The sequence below is a fragment of the Salvelinus fontinalis genome, chromosome 6 (genome assembly GCF_029448725.1).
Source record: "Salvelinus fontinalis isolate EN_2023a chromosome 6, ASM2944872v1, whole genome shotgun sequence".
Lineage (NCBI taxonomy): Eukaryota > Metazoa > Chordata > Actinopteri > Salmoniformes > Salmonidae > Salvelinus > Salvelinus fontinalis.
In genome coordinates, this window is record NC_074670.1 from 65,177,543 (window position 1) to 65,200,306 (window position 22,764).

General features: G+C 48.2%; 1 protein-coding gene and 2 long non-coding RNA genes across 4 annotated transcripts in view; 2 read left to right on the forward strand and 1 right to left on the reverse strand.

Annotated features, from left to right (window-relative positions):
- The first annotated feature begins 14,288 nt into the window (after positions 1-14,288).
- On the forward strand, positions 14,289-14,672 carry LOC129858309 (uncharacterized). The gene is made up of 3 exons (XR_008760011.1): positions 14,289-14,306; positions 14,463-14,543; positions 14,582-14,672. It is a non-coding gene; the product is annotated as an uncharacterized LOC129858309 (long non-coding RNA).
- Positions 14,673-15,798: 1,126 nt separating this feature from the next.
- On the forward strand, positions 15,799-16,755 carry LOC129858308 (uncharacterized). The gene is made up of 5 exons (XR_008760010.1): positions 15,799-15,842; positions 16,005-16,128; positions 16,205-16,295; positions 16,537-16,612; positions 16,694-16,755. It is a non-coding gene; the product is annotated as an uncharacterized LOC129858308 (long non-coding RNA).
- Positions 16,387-22,764, reverse strand: part of LOC129858306 (protein FAM91A1-like) — a 164,485-nt gene continuing 158,107 nt past the window's right edge. For both annotated transcript variants that reach the window (XM_055927454.1, XM_055927455.1), the window contains 3 exons: positions 19,547-19,670; positions 19,193-19,262; positions 16,387-18,587 (listed from right to left, as the gene is read on the reverse strand). In XM_055927454.1, coding sequence (XP_055783429.1) covers positions 18,399-18,587; positions 19,193-19,262; positions 19,547-19,670 — 383 coding nt within the window. In that variant the 3' untranslated portion in view covers positions 16,387-18,398. The remainder of the gene's footprint in view (positions 18,588-19,192; positions 19,263-19,546; positions 19,671-22,764) is intronic.

Sequence of the window (22,764 nt, forward strand, 5' to 3'; positions counted from 1 at the left end):
CATTTAACCAGCATGGCTACCACAGCATTCTGCAGCGATACGCCATCCCATCTGGTTTGGGCTTAGTGGGACTATCATTTGTTTTTCAACAGGACAATGCCCCAACACACCTCCAGGCTGTGTAAGGGCTATTTAACCAAGAAGGAGAGGGATGGAGTGCTGCATCACATGACCTGACCTCCACAGTCCCCCGACCTCAACCCAATTGAGATGGTTTGGGATTAGTTGGACCACAGAGTGAAGGAAAAGCAACCAACAAGTGCTCAGCATATGTGGGAACTCCTTCAAGACTGTTGGAAAAACATTTCAGGTGAAGCTGGTTGAGAGAATGCCAAGAGTGTGCAAAGCTGTCATCAAGGCAAAGGCTGTCTACTTCGAAGAATCTCAAAAATAAAATCTATTTTGATTTGTTTAACACTTTTTTTTTGGTTACTAAATGATTCCATATGTGTTATTTCATAGTGTTGATGTCTTCACTATTATTCTACAATGTAGAAAATAGTACAAATAAAGAAAAACCCTTGAATGAGTAGGCGTGCTAAAACGTTTGACCGGTAGTGGATGCCATGTTAATGATATCTGAGTGAGAGGGGGGGGGCTCTGGACACATGCCCTGCGTGCCTAGTCGATATTTGACCATGATTACTACAAGCTGGCTAGACTAACTTACCAATCTAAAAGTTGTTAGCTGACATGGCTAACTGAGTGACTGTCAGTGACTGACATAACAAGAGAAAAACTGCTGATGCACAGCCACATGTCCAACTTGCACCTGGTGTTACTATTCTAACTCTCCGTGAGTTGAGACCCCGACTGAGCTTATGTCACTTATGCCTGGAGCCGGCCCTTCGTCTACCAGACAGATAGGGGTCCGATAGATCAATCGATCGATAGGAGACTAGTTATGGTTGGGTAGGGGTCAATAATAGATCAATCCATCGATAGGAGACTAGTTATGGAGGGTAGGGGTCTGATGGATCGATAGGAGACTAGTTATGGAGGGTAGGGGTCAGTAATAGATCAATCTATCGATAGGAGACTAGTTATGGTTGGGTAGGGGTCAGTAATAGATCAATCCATCGATAGGAGACTAGTTATGGAGGGTAGGGGTCAGTAATAGATCAATCCATCGATAGGAGACTAGTTATGGAGGTGATGGTAAAACACACACAATGGTCTCTACACACTCATCATCATCATCATCAACGATAAACAACCATTATGGGGCGGAAATGGAGACTGAACTCTTCCATGCAAATAAAACAACCACTATGGGGTGGAAATGAGTGTACTGCTGAGTGTACTACTGAGTGTACTACTGAGTGTACTGCTGAGTGTACTGCTGAGTGTACTACTGAGTGTACTACTGAGTGTACTACTGAGTGTACTGCTGAGTGTAATATGAAGTGTACTACTGAGTGTACTGCTGAGTGTAATATGAAGTGTACTACTGAGTGTACTACTGAGTGTACTACTGAGTGTACTGCTGAGTGTACTACTGAGTGTACTACTGAGTGTACTGCTGAGTGTACTACTGAGTGTACTACTGAGTGTACTACTGAGTGTACTGCTGAGTGTAATATGAAGTGTACTACTGAGTGTACTGCTGAGTGTAATATGAAGTGTACTACTGAGTGTACTACTGAGTGTACTACTGAGTGTACTACTGAGTGTACTGCTGAGTGTACTACTGAGTGTACTACTGAGTGTACTACTGAGTGTACTGCTGAGTGTACTGCTGAGTGTACTGCTGAGTGTACTGCTGAGTGTAATATGAAGTGTACTGCTGAGTGTACTGCTGAGTGTACTGCTGAGTGTACTGCTGAGTGTACTGCTGAGTGTACTGCTGAGTGTACTACTGAGTGTAATATGAAGTGTACTGCTGAGTGTACTGCTGAGTGTACTACTGAGTGTACTACTGAGTGTACTGCTGAGTGTACTGCTGAGTGTACTACTGAGTGTACTACTGAGTGTACTGCTGAGTGTACTACTGAGTGTAATATGAAGTGTACTGCTGAGTGTACTGCTGAGTGTACTACTGAGTGTACTACTGAGTGTAATATGAAGTGTACTGCTGAGTGTACTGCTGAGTGTACTACTGAGTGTACTACTGAGTGTACTACTGAGTGTACTACTGAGTGTACTGCTGAGTGTACTGCTGAGTGTACTGCTGAGTGTACTACTGAGTGTACTACTGAGTGTACTGCTGAGTGTACTGCTGAGTGTACTACTGAGTGTAATATGAAGTGTACTGCTGAGTGTACTGCTGAGTGTACTGCTGAGTGTACTACTGAGTGTACTGCTGAGTGTACTGCTGAGTGTACTGCTGAGTGTACTACTGAGTGTACTACTGAGTGTACTGCTGAGTGTACTGCTGAGTGTACTACTGAGTGTACTGCTGAGTGTACTACTGAGTGTACTGCTGAGTGTACTGCTGAGTGTACTGCTGAGTGTACTACTGAGTGTAATATGAAGTGTACTACTGAGTGTACTGCTGAGTGTACTACTGAGTGTACTGCTGAGTGTACTGCTGAGTGTACTGCTGAGTGTACTGCTGAGTACTACTGAGTGTACTACTGAGTGTACTGCTGAGTGTAATATGAAGTGTACTGCTGAGTGTACTACTGAGTGTACTACTGAGTGTACTGCTGAGTGTACTGCTGAGTGTACTGCTGAGTGTACTACTGAGTGTACTACTGAGTGTACTACTGAGTGTACTACTGAGTGTACTACTGAGTGTACTACTGAGTGTACTACTGAGTGTACTGCTGAGTGTACTACTGAGTGTACTACTGAGTGTACTGCTGAGTGTACTACTGAGTGTACTGCTGAGTGTACTGCTGAGTGTACTACTGAGTGTAATATGAAGTGTACTGCTGAGTGTAATATGAAGTGTACTGCTGAGTGTACTACTGAGTGTACTACTGAGTGTACTGCTGAGTGTAATATGAAGTGTACTGCTGAGTGTACTACTGAGTGTACTGCTGAGTGTACTGCTGAGTACTACTGAGTGTACTACTGAGTGTACTGCTGCGTGTACTACTGAGTGTACTACTGAGTGTACTGCTGAGTGTACTACTGAGTGTACTACTGAGTGTACTACTGAGTGTACTACTGAGTGTACAACTGAGTGTACTGCTGAGTGTACTACTGAGTGTACTGCTGAGTGTACTACTGAGTGTACTGCTGAGTGTACTGCTGAGTGTACTACTGAGTGTACTACTGAGTGTACTGCTGAGTGTACTGCTGAGTGTACTGCTGAGTGTACTACTGAGTGTACTACTGAGTGTACTACTGAGTGTACTACTGAGTGTACTACTGAGTGTACTACTGAGTGTAATATGAAGTGTACTACTGAGTGTACTGCTGAGTGTACTGCTGAGTGTACTACTGAGTGTACTGCTGAGTGTACTGCTGAGTGTAATATGAAGTGTACTACTGAGTGTACTACTGAGTGTACTACTGAGTGTAATATGAAGTGTACTACTGAGTGTACTGCTGAGTGTACTGCTGAGTGTACTACTGAGTGTACTGCTGAGTGTACTGCTGAGTGTAATATGAAGTGTACTACTGAGTGTACTGCTGAGTGTAATATGAAGTGTACTACTGAGTGTACTACTGAGTGTACTACTGAGTGTACTACTGAGTGTACTGCTGAGTGTACTGCTGAGTGTACTACTGAGTGTACTACTGAGTGTACTGCTGAGTGTACTGCTGAGTGTACTGCTGAGTGTACTACTGAGTGTACTACTGAGTGTACTGCTGAGTGTACTGCTGAGTGTACTGCTGAGTGTACTACTGAGTGTACTGCTGAGTGTACTACTGAGTGTACTACTGAGTGTACTACTGAGTGTACTACTGAGTGTACTACTGAGTGTAATATGAAGTGTACTACTGAGTGTACTACTGAGTGTACTACTGAGTGTACTGCTGAGTGTAATATGAAGTGTACTGCTGAGTGTACTACTGAGTGTACTGCTGAGTGTACTGCTGAGTGTACTACTGAGTGTACTGCTGAGTGTACTTCTGAGTGTACTACTAAGTGTACTACTGAGTGTACTGCTGAGTGTACTGCTGAGTGTACTACTGAGTGTACTACTGAGTGTACTGCTGAGTGTACTACTGAGTGTACTACTGAGTGTACTACTGAGTGTACTGCTGAGTGTACTACTGAGTGTACTGCTGAGTGTACTGCTGAGTGTACTACTGAGTGTACTGCTGAGTGTAATATGAAGTGTACTACTGAGTGTACTGCTGAGTGTACTGCTGAGTGTACTACTGAGTGTACTACTGAGTGTACTACTGAGTGTACTGCTGAGTGTAATATGAAGTGTACTACTGAGTGTACTGCTGAGTGTACTACTGAGTGTACTACTGAGTGTACTACTGAGTGTACTGCTGAGTGTACTACTGAGTGTACTGCTGAGTGTAATATGAAGTGTACTACTGAGTGTACTGCTGAGTGTACTACTGAGTGTACTACTGAGTGTACTACTGAGTGTACTACTGAGTGTACTGCTGAGTGTACTGCTGAGTGTACTACTGAGTGTACTACTGAGTGTACTGCTGAGTGTAATATGAAGTGTACTACTGAGTGTACTACTGAGTGTACTGCTGAGTGTACTGCTGAGTGTACTACTGAGTGTACTACTGAGTGTACTACTGAGTGTACTGCTGAGTGTACTACTGAGTGTACTACTGAGTGTACTGCTGAGTGTAATATGAAGTGTACTACTGAGTGTACTGCTGAGTGTACTACTGAGTGTACTGCTGAGTACTACTGAGTGTACTACTGAGTGTACTACTGAGTGTACTGCTGAGTGTACTGCTGAGTGTACAACTGAGTGTAATATGAAGTGTACTACTGAGTGTACTGCTGAGTGTACTACTGAGTGTACTACTGAGTGTACTACTGAGTGTACTACTGAGTGTAATATGAAGTGTACTACTGAGTGTACTACTGAGTGTACTACTGAGTGTACTGCTGAGTGTACTACTGAGTGTACTACTGAGTGTACTGCTAAGTGTACTACTGAGTGTACTACTGAGTGTACTGCTGAGTGTACTGCTGAGTGTACTGCTGAGTGTACTACTGAGTGTACTACTGAGTGTACTGCTGAGTGTACTGCTGAGTGTACTGCTGAGTGTAATATGAAGTGTACTGCTGAGTGTACTGCTGAGTGTACTGCTGAGTGTACTGCTGAGTGTACTACTGAGTGTACTACTGAGTGTACTACTGAGTGTACTGCTGAGTGTACTGCTGAGTGTACTGCTGAGTGTACTACTGAGTGTACTGCTGAGTACTACTGAGTGTACTACTGAGTGTACTACTGAGTGTACTGCTGAGTGTACTACTGAGTGTACTACTGAGTGTACTACTGAGTGTACTACTGAGTGTAATATGAAGTGTACTACTGAGTGTAATATGAAGTGTACTACTGAGTGTAATATGAAGTGTACTACTGAGTGTAATATGAAGTGTACTGCTGAGTGTACTGCTGAGTGTACTACTGAGTGTACTACTGAGTGTACTGCTGAGTGTACTACTGAGTGTACTACTGAGTGTACTGCTGAGTGTACTGCTAAGTGTACTACTGAGTGTACTACTGAGTGTACTACTGAGTGTACTGCTGAGTGTACTACTGAGTGTACTACTGAGTGTACTACTGAGTGTACTGCTGAGTGTACTGCTGAGTGTAATATGAAGTGTACTACTGAGTGTACTGCTGAGTGTACTACTGAGTGTACTACTGAGTGTACTGCTGAGTGTACTACTGAGTGTACTGCTGAGTGTACTACTGAGTGTACTACTGAGTGTACTGCTGAGTGTACTACTGAGTGTACTGCTGAGTGTACTACTGAGTGTACTGCTGAGTGTACTACTGAGTGTACTACTGAGTGTACTGCTGAGTGTACTGCTGAGTGTACTACTGAGTGTACTACTGAGTGTACTGCTGAGTGTACTACTGAGTGTACTGCTGAGTGTACTACTGAGTGTACTACTGAGTGTACTGCTGAGTGTACTGCTGAGTGTACTGCTGAGTGTACTACTGAGTGTACTACTGAGTGTACTACTGAGTGTACTACTGAGTGTACTGCTGAGTGTACTACTGAGTGTACTACTGAGTGTACTACTGAGTGTACTACTGAGTGTACTGCTGAGTGTACTACTGAGTACTACTGAGTGTACTACTGAGTACTACTGAGTGTACTACTGAGTGTACTACTGTACTCTATTCTCCAAGGAGCATTACAGATTCTGACAGGGAAAAACTCCCCCTATGAAGAAACAGTGTCGTAGACAGAACACGGATTCTAATATGGTTCTCCTCTGTGAGGGACCAGGCTTTGGTGTTGTCTGGAATGGTTCTTCTCTGTGAGGGACTAGGTCCAGGCTTTGGTGCTGTCTGGAATGGTTCTTCTCTGTGAGGGACCAGGTCCAGGCTTTGGTGCTGTCTGGAATGGTTCTTCTCTGTGAGGGACTAGGTCCAGGCTTTGGTGTTGTCTGGAATGGTTCTTCTCTGTGAGGGACTAGGTCCAGGCTTTGGTGCTGTCTGGAATGGTTCTTCTCTGTGAGGGACCAGGTCCAGGCTTTGGTGCTGTCTGGAATGGTTCTTCTCTGTGAGGGACTAGGTCCAGGCTTTGGTGCTGTCTGGAATGGTTCTTCTCTGTGAGGGACCAGGTCCAGGCTTTGGTGCTGTCTGGAATGGTTCTTCTCTGTGAGGGACTAGGTCCAGGCTTTGGTGCTGTCTGGAATGGTTCTTCTCTGTGAGGGACTAGGTCCAGGCTTTGGTGCTGTCTGGAATGGTTCTCCTCTGTGAGGGACCAGGCTTTGGTGCTGTCTGGAATGGTTCTCCTCTGTGAGGGACCAGGTCTTTGGTGCTGTCTGGAATGGTTCTCCTCTGTGAGGGACCAGGTCTTTGGTGCTGTCTGGAATGGTTCTCCTCTGTGAGGGTCCAGGCTTTGGTGCTGTCTGGAATGGTTCTCCTCTGTGAGGGACCAGGCTTTGGTGCTGTCTGGAATGGTTCTTCTCTGTGAGGGACCAGGTCTTTGGTGCTGTCTGGAATGGTTGTTCTCTGTGAGGGACCAGGTCCAGGCTTTGGTGCTGTCTGGAATGGTTCTTCTCTATGAGGGACCAGGTCCAGGCTTTGGTGCTGTCTGGAATGGTTCTTCTCTGTGAGGGACTAGGTCCAGGCTTTGGTGCTGTCAGGATGTTACCTAGGTTCAAATAGTATTTGTTTTCTTTAAAAGAAAGACAAGCTCAGGTTCAAGCTCTCTTCTGATCCAAGGATGACCTAAAGAAGAACTGCACCTCTGGGAATTATCACGAGCAACAACAATAACCCCATGGATGAAAAGGGAACGGGTTTTTGAGTCAACGTGCTGTATGATCCATAGGCTATAGAAGAGAAGAGCACCACACTCGTCTCACGGGGACATTTAAAGACCACACATTTTATCATGAAAGCAACAACACTTTAATGACAAAGTCTTTTCAGAAATATTTAGTGCAGTGGTATCATGCCGGGTTGGGTTGGTTCTGATCATAGGACATTATGAGGAGGAGGAAGAGGGGTTGGTTCTGATCATAGGACAATATGAGGAAGAGGAGGGGTTGGTTCTGATCATAGGACAATATGAGGAAGAGGGGTTGGTTCTGGTCATAGGACAATATGAGGAAGAGGAGGGGTTGGTTCTGATCATAGGACAATATGTGGAGGAGGAAGAGGGGATGGGTTGTTCTGATCATAGGACATTATGAGGAGGAGGAAGAGGGGATGGGTTGGTTCTGATCATAGGACATTATGAGGAGGAGGAAGAGGGGATGGGTTGGTTCTGATCATAGGACATTATGAGGAGGAGGAAGAGGGGATGGGTTGGTTCTGATCATAGGACATTATGAGGAGGAGGAAGAGGGCATGGGTTGGTTCTGATCATAGGACAATATGAGTGTACTGCTGAGTGTACTACTGAGTGTACTGCTGAGTGTACTGCTGAGTGTAATATGAAGTGTACTACTGAGTGTACTGCTGAGTGTAATATGAAGTGTACTACTGAGTGTACTACTGAGTGTACTACTGAGTGTACTACTGAGTGTACTGCTGAGTGTACTGCTGAGTGTACTGCTGAGTGTACTACTGAGTGTACTACTGAGTGTACTGCTGAGTGTACTGCTGAGTGTACTGCTGAGTGTACTACTGAGTGTACTACTGAGTGTACTGCTGAGTGTACTGCTGAGTGTACTGCTGAGTGTACTACTGAGTGTACTGCTGAGTGTACTACTGAGTGTACTACTGAGTGTACTACTGAGTGTACTACTGAGTGTACTACTGAGTGTAATATGAAGTGTACTACTGAGTGTACTACTGAGTGTACTACTGAGTGTACTGCTGAGTGTAATATGAAGTGTACTGCTGAGTGTACTACTGAGTGTACTGCTGAGTGTACTGCTGAGTGTACTACTGAGTGTACTGCTGAGTGTACTTCTGAGTGTACTACTAAGTGTACTACTGAGTGTACTGCTGAGTGTACTGCTGAGTGTACTACTGAGTGTACTACTGAGTGTACTGCTGAGTGTACTACTGAGTGTACTACTGAGTGTACTACTGAGTGTACTGCTGAGTGTACTACTGAGTGTACTGCTGAGTGTACTGCTGAGTGTACTACTGAGTGTACTGCTGAGTGTAATATGAAGTGTACTACTGAGTGTACTGCTGAGTGTACTGCTGAGTGTACTACTGAGTGTACTACTGAGTGTACTACTGAGTGTACTGCTGAGTGTAATATGAAGTGTACTACTGAGTGTACTGCTGAGTGTACTACTGAGTGTACTACTGAGTGTACTACTGAGTGTACTGCTGAGTGTACTACTGAGTGTACTGCTGAGTGTAATATGAAGTGTACTACTGAGTGTACTGCTGAGTGTACTACTGAGTGTACTACTGAGTGTACTACTGAGTGTACTACTGAGTGTACTGCTGAGTGTACTGCTGAGTGTACTACTGAGTGTACTACTGAGTGTACTGCTGAGTGTAATATGAAGTGTACTACTGAGTGTACTACTGAGTGTACTGCTGAGTGTACTGCTGAGTGTACTACTGAGTGTACTACTGAGTGTACTACTGAGTGTACTGCTGAGTGTACTACTGAGTGTACTACTGAGTGTACTACTGAGTGTACTGCTGAGTGTAATATGAAGTGTACTACTGAGTGTACTGCTGAGTGTACTACTGAGTGTACTGCTGAGTACTACTGAGTGTACTACTGAGTGTACTACTGAGTGTACTGCTGAGTGTACTGCTGAGTGTACAACTGAGTGTAATATGAAGTGTACTACTGAGTGTACTGCTGAGTGTACTACTGAGTGTACTACTGAGTGTACTACTGAGTGTACTACTGAGTGTAATATGAAGTGTACTACTGAGTGTACTACTGAGTGTACTACTGAGTGTACTGCTGAGTGTACTACTGAGTGTACTACTGAGTGTACTGCTAAGTGTACTACTGAGTGTACTACTGAGTGTACTGCTGAGTGTACTGCTGAGTGTACTGCTGAGTGTACTGCTGAGTGTACTACTGAGTGTACTACTGAGTGTACTGCTGAGTGTACTGCTGAGTGTACTGCTGAGTGTAATATGAAGTGTACTGCTGAGTGTACTGCTGAGTGTACTGCTGAGTGTACTGCTGAGTGTACTACTGAGTGTACTACTGAGTGTACTACTGAGTGTACTGCTGAGTGTACTGCTGAGTGTACTGCTGAGTGTACTACTGAGTGTACTGCTGAGTACTACTGAGTGTACTACTGAGTGTACTACTGAGTGTACTGCTGAGTGTACTACTGAGTGTACTACTGAGTGTACTACTGAGTGTACTACTGAGTGTAATATGAAGTGTACTACTGAGTGTAATATGAAGTGTACTACTGAGTGTAATATGAAGTGTACTACTGAGTGTAATATGAAGTGTACTGCTGAGTGTACTGCTGAGTGTACTACTGAGTGTACTACTGAGTGTACTGCTGAGTGTACTACTGAGTGTACTACTGAGTGTACTGCTGAGTGTACTGCTAAGTGTACTACTGAGTGTACTACTGAGTGTACTACTGAGTGTACTGCTGAGTGTACTACTGAGTGTACTACTGAGTGTACTACTGAGTGTACTGCTGAGTGTACTGCTGAGTGTAATATGAAGTGTACTACTGAGTGTACTGCTGAGTGTACTACTGAGTGTACTACTGAGTGTACTGCTGAGTGTACTACTGAGTGTACTGCTGAGTGTACTACTGAGTGTACTACTGAGTGTACTGCTGAGTGTACTACTGAGTGTACTGCTGAGTGTACTACTGAGTGTACTGCTGAGTGTACTACTGAGTGTACTACTGAGTGTACTGCTGAGTGTACTGCTGAGTGTACTACTGAGTGTACTACTGAGTGTACTGCTGAGTGTACTACTGAGTGTACTGCTGAGTGTACTACTGAGTGTACTATTGAGTGTACTGCTGAGTGTACTGCTGAGTGTACTGCTGAGTGTACTACTGAGTGTACTACTGAGTGTACTACTGAGTGTACTACTGAGTGTACTGCTGAGTGTACTACTGAGTGTACTACTGAGTGTACTACTGAGTGTACTACTGAGTGTACTGCTGAGTGTACTACTGAGTACTACTGAGTGTACTACTGAGTACTACTGAGTGTACTACTGAGTGTACTACTGTACTCTATTCTCCAAGGAGCATTACAGATTCTGACAGGGAAAAACTCCCCCTATGAAGAAACAGTGTCGTAGACAGAACACGGATTCTAATATGGTTCTCCTCTGTGAGGGACCAGGCTTTGGTGTTGTCTGGAATGGTTCTTCTCTGTGAGGGACTAGGTCCAGGCTTTGGTGCTGTCTGGAATGGTTCTTCTCTGTGAGGGACCAGGTCCAGGCTTTGGTGCTGTCTGGAATGGTTCTTCTCTGTGAGGGACTAGGTCCAGGCTTTGGTGTTGTCTGGAATGGTTCTTCTCTGTGAGGGACTAGGTCCAGGCTTTGGTGCTGTCTGGAATGGTTCTTCTCTGTGAGGGACCAGGTCCAGGCTTTGGTGCTGTCTGGAATGGTTCTTCTCTGTGAGGGACTAGGTCCAGGCTTTGGTGCTGTCTGGAATGGTTCTTCTCTGTGAGGGACCAGGTCCAGGCTTTGGTGCTGTCTGGAATGGTTCTTCTCTGTGAGGGACTAGGTCCAGGCTTTGGTGCTGTCTGGAATGGTTCTTCTCTGTGAGGGACTAGGTCCAGGCTTTGGTGCTGTCTGGAATGGTTCTCCTCTGTGAGGGACCAGGCTTTGGTGCTGTCTGGAATGGTTCTCCTCTGTGAGGGACCAGGTCTTTGGTGCTGTCTGGAATGGTTCTCCTCTGTGAGGGACCAGGTCTTTGGTGCTGTCTGGAATGGTTCTCCTCTGTGAGGGTCCAGGCTTTGGTGCTGTCTGGAATGGTTCTCCTCTGTGAGGGACCAGGTCTTTGGTGCTGTCTGGAATGGTTCTCCTCTGTGAGGGACCAGGCTTTGGTGCTGTCTGGAATGGTTCTTCTCTGTGAGGGACCAGGTCTTTGGTGCTGTCTGGAATGGTTGTTCTCTGTGAGGGACCAGGTCCAGGCTTTGGTGCTGTCTGGAATGGTTCTTCTCTATGAGGGACCAGGTCCAGGCTTTGGTGCTGTCTGGAATGGTTCTTCTCTGTGAGGGACTAGGTCCAGGCTTTGGTGCTGTCAGGATGTTACCTAGGTTCAAATAGTATTTGTTTTCTTTAAAAGAAAGACAAGCTCAGGTTCAAGCTCTCTTCTGATCCAAGGATGACCTAAAGAAGAACTGCACCTCTGGGAATTATCACGAGCAACAACAATAACCCCATGGATGAAAAGGGAACGGGTTTTTGAGTCAACGTGCTGTATGATCCATAGGCTATAGAAGAGAAGAGCACCACACTCGTCTCACGGGGACATTTAAAGACCACACATTTTATCTTGAAAGCAACAACACTTTAATGACAAAGTCTTTTCAGAAATATTTAGTGCAGTGGTATCATGCCGGGTTGGGTTGGTTCTGATCATAGGACATTATGAGGAGGAGGAAGAGGGGTTGGTTCTGATCATAGGACAATATGAGGAAGAGGAGGGGTTGGTTCTGATCATAGGACAATATGAGGAAGAGGGGTTGGTTCTGGTCATAGGACAATATGAGGAAGAGGAGGGGTTGGTTCTGATCATAGGACAATATGTGGAGGAGGAAGAGGGGATGGGTTGTTCTGATCATAGGACATTATGAGGAGGAGGAAGAGGGGATGGGTTGGTTCTGATCATAGGACATTATGAGGAGGAGGAAGAGGGGATGGGTTGGTTCTGATCATAGGACATTATGAGGAGGAGGAAGAGGGGATGGGTTGGTTCTGATCATAGGACATTATGAGGAGGAGGAAGAGGGCATGGGTTGGTTCTGATCATAGGACAATATGAGGAAGAGGAGGGGTTGGTTCTGATCATAGGACAATATGTGGAGGAGGCAGAGGGGATGGGTTGATTCTGATCATAGGATATTATGAGGAGGAGGAAGAGGGGATGGGTTGGTTCTGATCATAGGACAATATGAGGAAGAGGGGTTGGTTCTGATCATAGGACAATTAAGGTGGCAAAAAACGTAGGTCTTTCTGCAGGGCTGAGATGTGGAGGGTCTATAAGGTCTTTCTGCAGGGCTGAGATGTGGAGGGTCTATAAGGTCTTTCTGCAGGGCTGAGATGTGGAGGGGTCTATAAGGTCTTTCTGCAGGGCTGAGATGTGGAGGGGTCTATAAGGTCTTTCTGCAGGGCTGAGATGTGGAGGGGTCTATAAGGACTGGTCTTTCTGCAGGGCTGAGATGTGGAGGGGTCTATAAGGTCTTTCTGCAGGGCTGAGATGTGGAGGGGTCTATAAGGTCTTTCTGCAGGGCTGAGATGTGGAGGGGTCTATAAGGACTGGTCTTTCTGCAGGGCTGAGATGTGGAGGGGTCTATAAGGTCTGGTCTTTCTGCAGGGCTGAGATGTGGAGGGGTCTATAAGGTCTTTCTGCAGGGCTGAGATGTGGAGGGGTCTATAAGGTCTTTCTGCAGGGCTGAGATGTGGAGGGGTCTATAAGGACTGGTCTTTCTGCAGGGCTGAGATGTGGAGGGGTCTATAAGGTCTTTCTGCAGGGCTGAGATGTGGAGGGTCTATAAGGACTGGTCTTTCTGCAGGAATGAGATGTGGAGGGGTCTATAAGGACTGGTCTTTCTGCAGGGCTGAGATGTGGAGGGGTCTATAAGGTCTTTCTGCAGGGCTGAGATGTGGAGGGTCTATAAGGACTGGTCTTTCTGCAGGGCTGAGATGTGGAGGGGTCTATAAGGTCTTTCTGCAGGGCTGAGATGTGGAGGGGTCTATAAGGTCTTTCTGCAGGGCTGAGATGTGGAGGGGTCTATAAGGTCTTTCTGCAGGGCTGAGATGTGGAGGGGTCTATAAGGACTGGTCTTTCTGCAGGGCTGAGATGTGGAGGGGTCTATAAGGTCTTTCTGCAGGGCTGAGATGTGGAGGGGTCTATAAGGTCTGGTCTTTCTGCAGGGCTGAGATGTGGAGGGGTCTATAAGGTCTTTCTGCAGGGCTGAGATGTGGAGGGGTCTATAAGGACTGGTCTTTCTGCAGGGCTGAGATGTGGAGGGGTCTATAAGGACTGGTCTTTCTGCAGGGCTGAGATGTGGAGGGGTCTATAAGGACTGGTCTTTCTGCAGGGCTGAGATGTGGAGGGGTCTATAAGGTCTTTCTGCAGGGCTGAGATGTGGAGGGGTCTATAAGGTCTTTCTGCAGGGCTGAGATGTGGAGGGGTCTATAAGGTCTTTCTGCAGGGCTGAGATGTGGAGGGGTCTATAAGGACTGGTCTTTCTGCAGGGCTGAGATGTGGAGGGGTCTATAAGGTCTTTCTGCAGGGCTGAGATGTGGAGGGGTCTATAAGGTCTTTCTGCAGGGCTGAGATGTGGAGGGGTCTATAAGGACTGGTCTTTCTGCAGGGCTGAGATGTGGAGGGGTCTATAAGGTCTGGTCTTTCTGCAGGGCTGAGATGTGGAGGGGTCTATAAGGTCTTTCTGCAGGGCTGAGATGTGGAGGGGTCTATAAGGTCTTTCTGCAGGGCTGAGATGTGGAGGGGTCTATAAGGACTGGTCTTTCTGCAGGGCTGAGATGTGGAGGGGTCTATAAGGTCTTTCTGCAGGGCTGAGATGTGGAGGGTCTATAAGGACTGGTCTTTCTGCAGGAATGAGATGTGGAGGGGTCTATAAGGACTGGTCTTTCTGCAGGGCTGAGATGTGGAGGGGTCTATAAGGTCTTTCTGCAGGGCTGAGATGTGGAGGGTCTATAAGGACTGGTCTTTCTGCAGGGCTGAGATGTGGAGGGGTCTATAAGGTCTTTCTGCAGGGCTGAGATGTGGAGGGGTCTATAAGGTCTTTCTGCAGGGCTGAGATGTGGAGGGGTCTATAAGGTCTTTCTGCAGGGCTGAGATGTGGAGGGGTCTATAAGGACTGGTCTTTCTGCAGGGCTGAGATGTGGAGGGGTCTATAAGGTCTTTCTGCAGGGCTGAGATGTGGAGGGGTCTATAAGGTCTGGTCTTTCTGCAGGGCTGAGATGTGGAGGGGTCTATAAGGTCTTTCTGCAGGGCTGAGATGTGGAGGGGTCTATAAGGTCTTTCTGCAGGGCTGAGATGTGGAGGGGTCTATAAGGTCTTTCTGCAGGGCTGAGATGTGGAGGGGTCTATAAGGTCTTTCTGCAGGGCTGAGATGTGGAGGGGTCTATAAGGTCTTTCTGCAGGGCTGAGATGTGGAGGGGTCTATAAGGTCTTTCTGCAGGGCTGAGATGTGGAGGGGTCTATAAGGTCTTTCTGCAGGGCTGAGATGTGGAGGGGTCTATAAGGTCTTTCTGCAGGGCTGAGATGTGGAGGGGTCTATAAGGTCTTTCTGCAGGGCTGAGATGTGGAGGGGTCTATAAGGTCTTTCTGCAGGGCTGAGATGTGGAGGGGTCTATAAGGACTGGTCTTTCTGCAGGGCTGAGATGTGGAGGGGTCTATAAGGACTGGTCTTTCTGCAGGGCTGAGATGTGGAGGGGTCTATAAGGTCTTTCTGCAGGGCTGAGATGTGGAGGGGTCTATAAGGTCTTTCTGCAGGGCTGAGATGTGGAGGGGTCTATAAGGTCTTTCTGCAGGGCTGAGATGTGGAGGGGTCTATAAGGTCTTTCTGCAGGGCTGAGATGTGGAGGGGTCTATAAGGTCTTTCTGCAGGGCTGAGATGTGGAGGGGTCTATAAGGTCTTTCTGCAGGGCTGAGATGTGGAGGGGTCTATAAGGACTGGTCTTTCTGCAGGGCTGAGATGTGGAGGGGTCTATAAGGACTGGTCTTTCTGCAGGGCTGAGATGTGGAGGGGTCTATAAGGTCTTTCTGCAGGGCTGAGATGTGGAGGGGTCTATAAGGTCTTTCTGCAGGGCTGAGATGTGGAGGGGTCTATAAGGACTGGTCTTTCTGCAGGGCTGAGATGTGGAGGGGTCTATAAGGTCTTTCTGCAGGGCTGAGATGTGGAGGGGTCTATAAGGTCTTTCTGCAGGGCTGAGATGTGGAGGGGTCTATAAGGACTTTCTGCAGGGCTGAGATGTGGAGGGGTCTATAAGGACTGGTCTTTCTGCAGGGCTGAGATGTGGAGGGGTCTATAAGGTCTTTCTGCAGGGCTGAGATGTGGAGGGGTCTATAAGGACTGGTCTTTCTGCAGGGCTGAGATGTGGAGGGGTCTATAAGGTCTTTCTGCAGGGCTGAGATGTGGAGGGGTCTATAAGGTCTGGTCTTTCTACAGGGCTGAGATGTGGAGGGGTCTATAAGGACTGGTCTTTCTGCAGGGCTGAGATGTGGAGGGGTCTATAAGGACTTTCTGCAGGGCTGAGATGTGGAGGGGTCTATAAGGACTGGTCTTTCTGCAGGGCTGAGATGTGGAGGGGTCTATAAGGTCTTTCTGCAGGGCTGAGATGTGGAGGGGTCTATAAGGACTGGTCTTTCTGCAGGGCTGAGATGTGGAGGGGTCTATAAGGACTGGTCTTTCTGCAGGGCTGAGATGTGGAGGGGTCTATAAGGTCTTTCTGCAGGGCTGAGATGTGGAGGGGTCTATAAGGTCTTTCTGCAGGGCTGAGATGTGGAGGGAACTATAAGGTCTGGTCTTTCTGCAGGGCTGAGATGTGGAGGGGTCTATAAGGTCTGGTCTTTCTGCAGGGCTGAGATGTGGAGGGGTCTATAAGGACTGGTCTTTCTGCAGGGCTGAGATGTGAGGGGTCTATAAGGACTGGTCTTTCTGCAGGGCTGAGATGTGGAGGGGTCTATAAGGTCTGGTCTTTCTGCAGGGCTGAGATGTGAGGGGTCTATAAGGACTGGTCTTTCTGCAGGGCTGAGATGTGGAGGGGTCTATAAGGTCTTTCTGCAGGGCTGAGATGTGGAGGGGTCTATAAGGTCTTTCTGCAGGGCTGAGATGTGGAGGGGTCTATAAGGTCTTTCTGCAGGGCTGAGATGTGGAGGGGTCTATAAGGACTTTCTGCAGGGCTGAGATGTGGAGGGGTCTATAAGGTCTTTCTGCAGGGCTGAGATGTGGAGGGGTCTATAAGGACTGGTCTTTCTGCAGGGCTGAGATGTGGAGGGTTCTATAAGGACTGGTCTTTCTGCAGGGCTGAGATGTGGAGGGGTCTATAAGGTCTTTCTGCAGGGCTGAGATGTGGAGGGGTCTATAAGGTCTTTCTGCAGGGCTGAGATGTGGAGGGGTCTATAAGGACTGGTCTTTCTGCAGGGCTGAGATGTGGAGGGGTCTATAAGGACTGGTCTTTCTGCAGGGCTGAGATGTGGAGGGGTCTATAAGGTCTTTCTGCAGGGCTGAGATGTGGAGGGGTCTATAAGGACTGGTCTTTCTGCAGGGCTGAGATGTGGAGGGGTCTATAAGGTCTTTCTGCAGGGCTGAGATGTGGAGGGGTCTATAAGGTCTTTCTGCAGGGCTGAGATGTGGAGGGGTCTATAAGGTCTTTCTGCAGGGCTGAGATGTGGAGGGGTCTATAAGGTCTTTCTGCAGGGCTGAGATGTGGAGGGGTCTATAAGGACTTTCTGCAGGGCTGAGATGTGGAGGGGTCTATAAGGTCTTTCTGCAGGGCTGAGATGTGGAGGGGTCTATAAGGACTGGTCTTTCTGCAGGGCTGAGATGTGGAGGGTTCTATAAGGACTGGTCTTTCTGCAGGGCTGAGATGTGGAGGGGTCTATAAGGACTTTCTGCAGGGCTGAGATGTGGAGGGGTCTATAAGGTCTTTCTGCAGGGCTGAGATGTGGAGGGGTCTATAAGGACTGGTCTTTCTGCAGGGCTGAGATGTGGAGGGGTCTATAAGGACTGGTCTTTCTGCAGGGCTGAGATGTGGAGGGGTCTATAAGGTCTTTCTGCAGGGCTGAGATGTGGAGGGGTCTATAAGGACTGGTCTTTCTGCAGGGCTGAGATGTGGAGGGGTCTATAAGGTCTTTCTGCAGGGCTGAGATGTGGAGGGGTCTATAAGGTCTTTCTGCAGGGCTGAGATGTGGAGGGGTCTATAAGGTCTTTCTGCAGGGCTGAGATGTGGAGGGGTCTATAAGGTCTTTCTGCAGGGCTGAGATGTGGAGGGGTCTATAAGGACTGGTCTTTCTGCAGGGCTGAGATGTGGAGGGGTCTATAAGGTCTGGTCTTTCTGCAGGGCTGAGATGTGGAGGGGTCTATAAGGTCTTTCTGCAGGGCTGAGATGTGGAGGGGTCTATAAGGTCTGGTCTTTCTGCAGGGCTGAGATGTGGAGGGGTCTATAAGGTCTTTCTGCAGGGCTGAGATGTGGAGGGGTCTATAAGGTCTTTCTGCAGGGCTGAGATGTGGAGGGGTCTATAAGGTCTTTCTGCAGGGCTGAGATGTGGAGGGGTCTATAAGGTCTGTCTGCAGGGCTGAGATGTGGAGGGGTCTATAAGGTCTTTCTGCAGGGCTGAGATGTGGAGGGTCTATAAGGTCTTTCTGCAGGGCTGAGATGTGGAGGGGTCTATAAGGTCTGGTCTTTCTGCAGGGCTGAGATGTGGAGGGGTCTATAAGGTCTGGTCTTTCTGCAGGGCTGAGATGTGGAGGGGTCTATAAGGACTGGTCTTTCTGCAGGGCTGAGATGTGAGGGGTCTATAAGGACTGGTCTTTCTGCAGGGCTGAGATGTGGAGGGGTCTATAAGGTCTTTCTGCAGGGCTGAGATGTGGAGGGGTCTATAAGGTCTTTCTACAGGGCTGAGATGTGGAGGGGTCTATAAGGTCTTTCTGCAGGGCTGAGATGTGGAGGGGTCTATAAGGTCTTTCTGCAGGGCTGAGATGTGGAGGGGTCTATAAGGACTGGTCTTTCTGCAGGGCTGAGATGTGGAGGGGTGGAGGAGCTCGTCCACTCCACTCCCTCAGCTGTCCGTCCTTGAAGATGAGGTTGAGAGCGGGCAGCGGAACACCAGACTCGGCCGGGGGCTGGCTGAGAGGACCGGACACTCCACTGTCAGGGTCGGGCTGACCCTGGCTGCCATCCTAAAGGACACACAGGTCAGGGGTTAAAGGTCATTTGTGTATAATACAGTACAGGGTCGTGTTCATTAGGCACCAAGCGGAAGAAAATGGATTGAAAGGGCAGGAGTTGTCCAATCACAAATACCTGGAATTGTGCAATACGAAATTCAAATTTACAGTTACAGTTGGAAAACATTGAATGACCTTTTCTGTTGTGTAACCAGGTACTTTCAATTTTTATTTTGTTATATTTAACCTTTATTTAACTAGGCAAGTCAGTTAATAAGAACAGATTCTTATTTACAATGACGGCCTACCAAAAGGCAAAGGGCCTCCTGCGGGGGGACGGGTGGCTGGGATTAAAAATATAGGACGAAACACACATCACGACAAGAGAGACATAACAATGTGGTGGTGTTGGGAGACATACAGGAGACCTCCTCTCTACAACAAACCAGCAATCCTTTTAATGTGTGTGGGATGTCTGTCTAGACTTGAGTGTTGTTTCAAAGGGAAACAAAGTGTTCTGGTTGTCATTATGCGACTGGCTGGTTTGACAGGGGCGCTCTTCAAGTGGCATTGAGGCAGAATAGTACAGAACACACACACGGAGAGAGACCTTTTACCTGGAATGACTGAACAAAACTCAGAACATTCACTGATAGTTTTCGGCTGGAATGAAGTAAGTCTTGAAGGCTGAAACAACAAAGAATTACACCGTCAACTTAAGTTCTTAAAAAAATGATAATAGTAGTAAATAATAATAAAATATATGCCATTTAGCAAGCGGTTGTATCCTTAGCGACTTTCAGTCAGTCGTGCGTGAATATATTTTACGTATGAGTGGTCCAGGGAACCAAACCCACTACCCTGGAGTTAACATTGCCATACTATACCAACTGAGCTACAAAGGACCGCTTATAAATCAACACCTTCTCCCTTTCAAGACATTAAAAAACCTCATTATGTTCTTCTCGTACCTGTCTTTGCTACAGAGGCCGTGAGAGGCGATCTTTCGGCATATTTTGCGGTTGAGCTCGGAGCTGAAGAGGGGCATCCCATAGCACAGCTCTAGAGGGACCCACTCGTCTTCTGTCAACGGAACTGCAGGGGGAACAAAACATGACATCAGCACACGGGAAAAGGGGGAGCGTCATGACGTCATCAAACGGGCAAGGGGGGAGCATCATGACGTCATCACACGGGCAAGGGGGGAGCATTATGACGTCATCAAACGGGGACACGGAGGAGAGAGAAGTCATATAGAATGGACTATAATAATATTTAAAATACAACTATATGATCTTTGCCAAGGATGGAAATCCCAATTTGACATAACCTCACAGTAACACAGACAAATGTGCAGTCGTACTCTCCCACATTTAAAAGAAATGGAACGGTGTCAGGAATAGGTTGGAAACTCCCTCCAGCCATACTTGCATTAATCCAATGCTTTTAAATGCACGAGTGTACACTCCCTCTACTGTATTACCTCAGCACTCCCCCTACTGTATTACCTCAGCACTCCCCCTACTGTATTACCTCAGCACTCCCCCTACTGTATTACCTCAGCACTCCCCCTACTGTATTACCTCAGCACTCCCCCTACTGTATTACCTCAGCACTCCCCCTACTGTATTACCTCACGCTGAGCAGCACTCCCCCTACTGTATTACCTCACGCTGAGCAGCACTCCCCATACTGTATTACCTCACGCTGAGCAGCACTCCCCCTACTGTATTACCTCACGCTGAGCAGCACTCCCCCTACTGTATTACCTCACGCTGAGCAGCACTCCCCCTACTGTATTACCTCACGCTGAGCAGCACTCCCCCTACTGTATTACCTCACGCTGAGCAGCACTCCCCCTACTGTATTACCTCACGCTGAGCAGCACTCCCTCTACTGTATTACCTCACGCTGAGCAGCACTCCCCCTACTGTATTACCTCACGCTGAGCAGCCCTCCCCCTACTGTATTACCTCACGCTGAGCAGCACTCCCCCTACTGTATTATCTCACGCTGAGCAGCACACCCCCTACTGTATTACCTCACGCTGAGCAGCACTCCCCCTACTGTATTACCTCACGCTGAGCAGCACTCCCCCTACTGTATTACCTCACGCTGAGCAGCACTCCCCCTACTGTATTACCTCACGCTGAGCAGCACTCCCCCTACTGTATTACCTCACGCTGAGCAGCACTCCCCCTACTGTATTACCTCACGCTGAGCAGCACTCCCCCTACTGTATTACCTCACGCTGAGCAGCACTCCCCCTACTGTATTACCTCACGCTGAGCAGCACTCCCCCTACTGTATTACCTCACGCTGAGCAGCACTCCCCCTACTGTATTACCTCACGCTGAGCAGCACTCCCACTACTGTATTACCTCACGCTGAGCAGCACTCCCGCTACTGTATTACCTCACGCTGAGCAGCACTCCCCCTACTGTATTACCTCACGCTGAGCAGCACTCCCCCTACTGTATTACCTCAGCACTCCCCCTACTGTATTACCTCACGCTGAGCAGCACCCCCCCTACTGTATTACCTCACGCTGAGCAGCACCCTCCCTACTGTATTACCTCACGCTGAGCAGCACTCCCCCTACTGTATTACCTCACGCTGAGCAGCACTCCCCCTACTGTATTACCTCACGCTGAGCAGCACTCCCCCTACTGTATTACCTCACGCTGAGCAGCACTCCCCCTACTGTATTACCTCACGCTGAGCAGCACTCCCCCTACTGTATTACCTCACGCTGAGCAGCACTCCCTCTACTGTATTACCTCACGCTGAGCAGCACTCCCCCTACTGTATTACCTCACGCTGAGCAGCACTCCCCCCTACTGTATTACCTCACGCTGAGCAGCACTCCCCCTACTGTATTACCTCACGCTGAGCAGCACTCCCCCTACTGTATTACCTAACGCTGAGCAGCACCCTCCCTACTGTATTACCTCACGCTGGGCAACACTCCCCCTACTGTATTACCTCACGCTGAGCAGCACTCCCCCTACTGTATTACCTCACGCTGAGCAGCACTCCCCCTACTGTATTACCTCACGCTAAGCAGCACTCCCTCTACTGTATTACCTCACGCTGAGCAGCACTCCCCTACTGTATTACCTCACGCTGAGCAACACTCCCCCTACTGTATTACCTCACGCTGAGCAGCACTCCCCCTACTGTATTACCTCACGCTGAGCAGCACTCCCCCTGCTGAATTACCTCACGCTGAGCAGCACTCCCCCTACTGTATTACCTCACGCTGAGCAGCACTCCCTCTACTGTATTACCTCACACTGAGCAGCACTCCCCCCTACTGTATTACCTCACGCTGAGCAGCACTCCCCCTACTGTATTACCTCACGCTGAGCAGCACTCCCCCTACTGTATTACCTCACGCTGAGCAACACTCCCCCTACTGTATTACCTCACGCTGAGCAGCACTCCCCCTACTGTATTACCTCACGCTGAGCAGCACTCCCCCTACTGTATTACCTCACGCTGAGCAGCACTCCCCCTACTGTATTACCTCACGCTGAGCAGCACTCCTCCTACTGTATTACCTCACGCTGAGCAGCACTCCCCTTACTGTATTACCTCACGCTGAGCAGCACTCCCCCTACTGTATTACCTCACGCTGAGCAGCACTCCCCCTACTGTATTACCTCACGCTGAGCAGCACTCCCCCTACTGTATTACCTCACGCTGAGCAGCACTCCTCCTACTGTATTACCTCACGCTGAGCAGCACTCCTCCTACTGTATTACCTCACGCTGAGCAGCACTCCCCCTACTGTATTACCTCACGCTGAGCAGCACTCCCCCTACTGTATTACCTCACGCTGAGCAGCACTCCCCCTACTGTATTACCTCACGCTGAGCAGCACTCCCCCTACTGTATTACCTCACGCTGAGCAGCACTCCCCCTACTGTATTACCTCACGCTGAGCAGCACTCCCCCTACTGTATTACCTCACGCTGAGCAGCACTCCCCCTACTGTATTACCTCACGCTGAGCAGCACTCCCCCTACTGTATTACCTCACGCTGAGCAGCACTCCCCCTACTGTATTACCTCACACTGAGCAGCACTCCCCCTACTGTATTACCTCACACTGAGCAGCACTCCCCCTACTGTATTACCTCACGCTGAGCAGCACTCCCCCTACTGTATTACCTCACGCTGAGCAG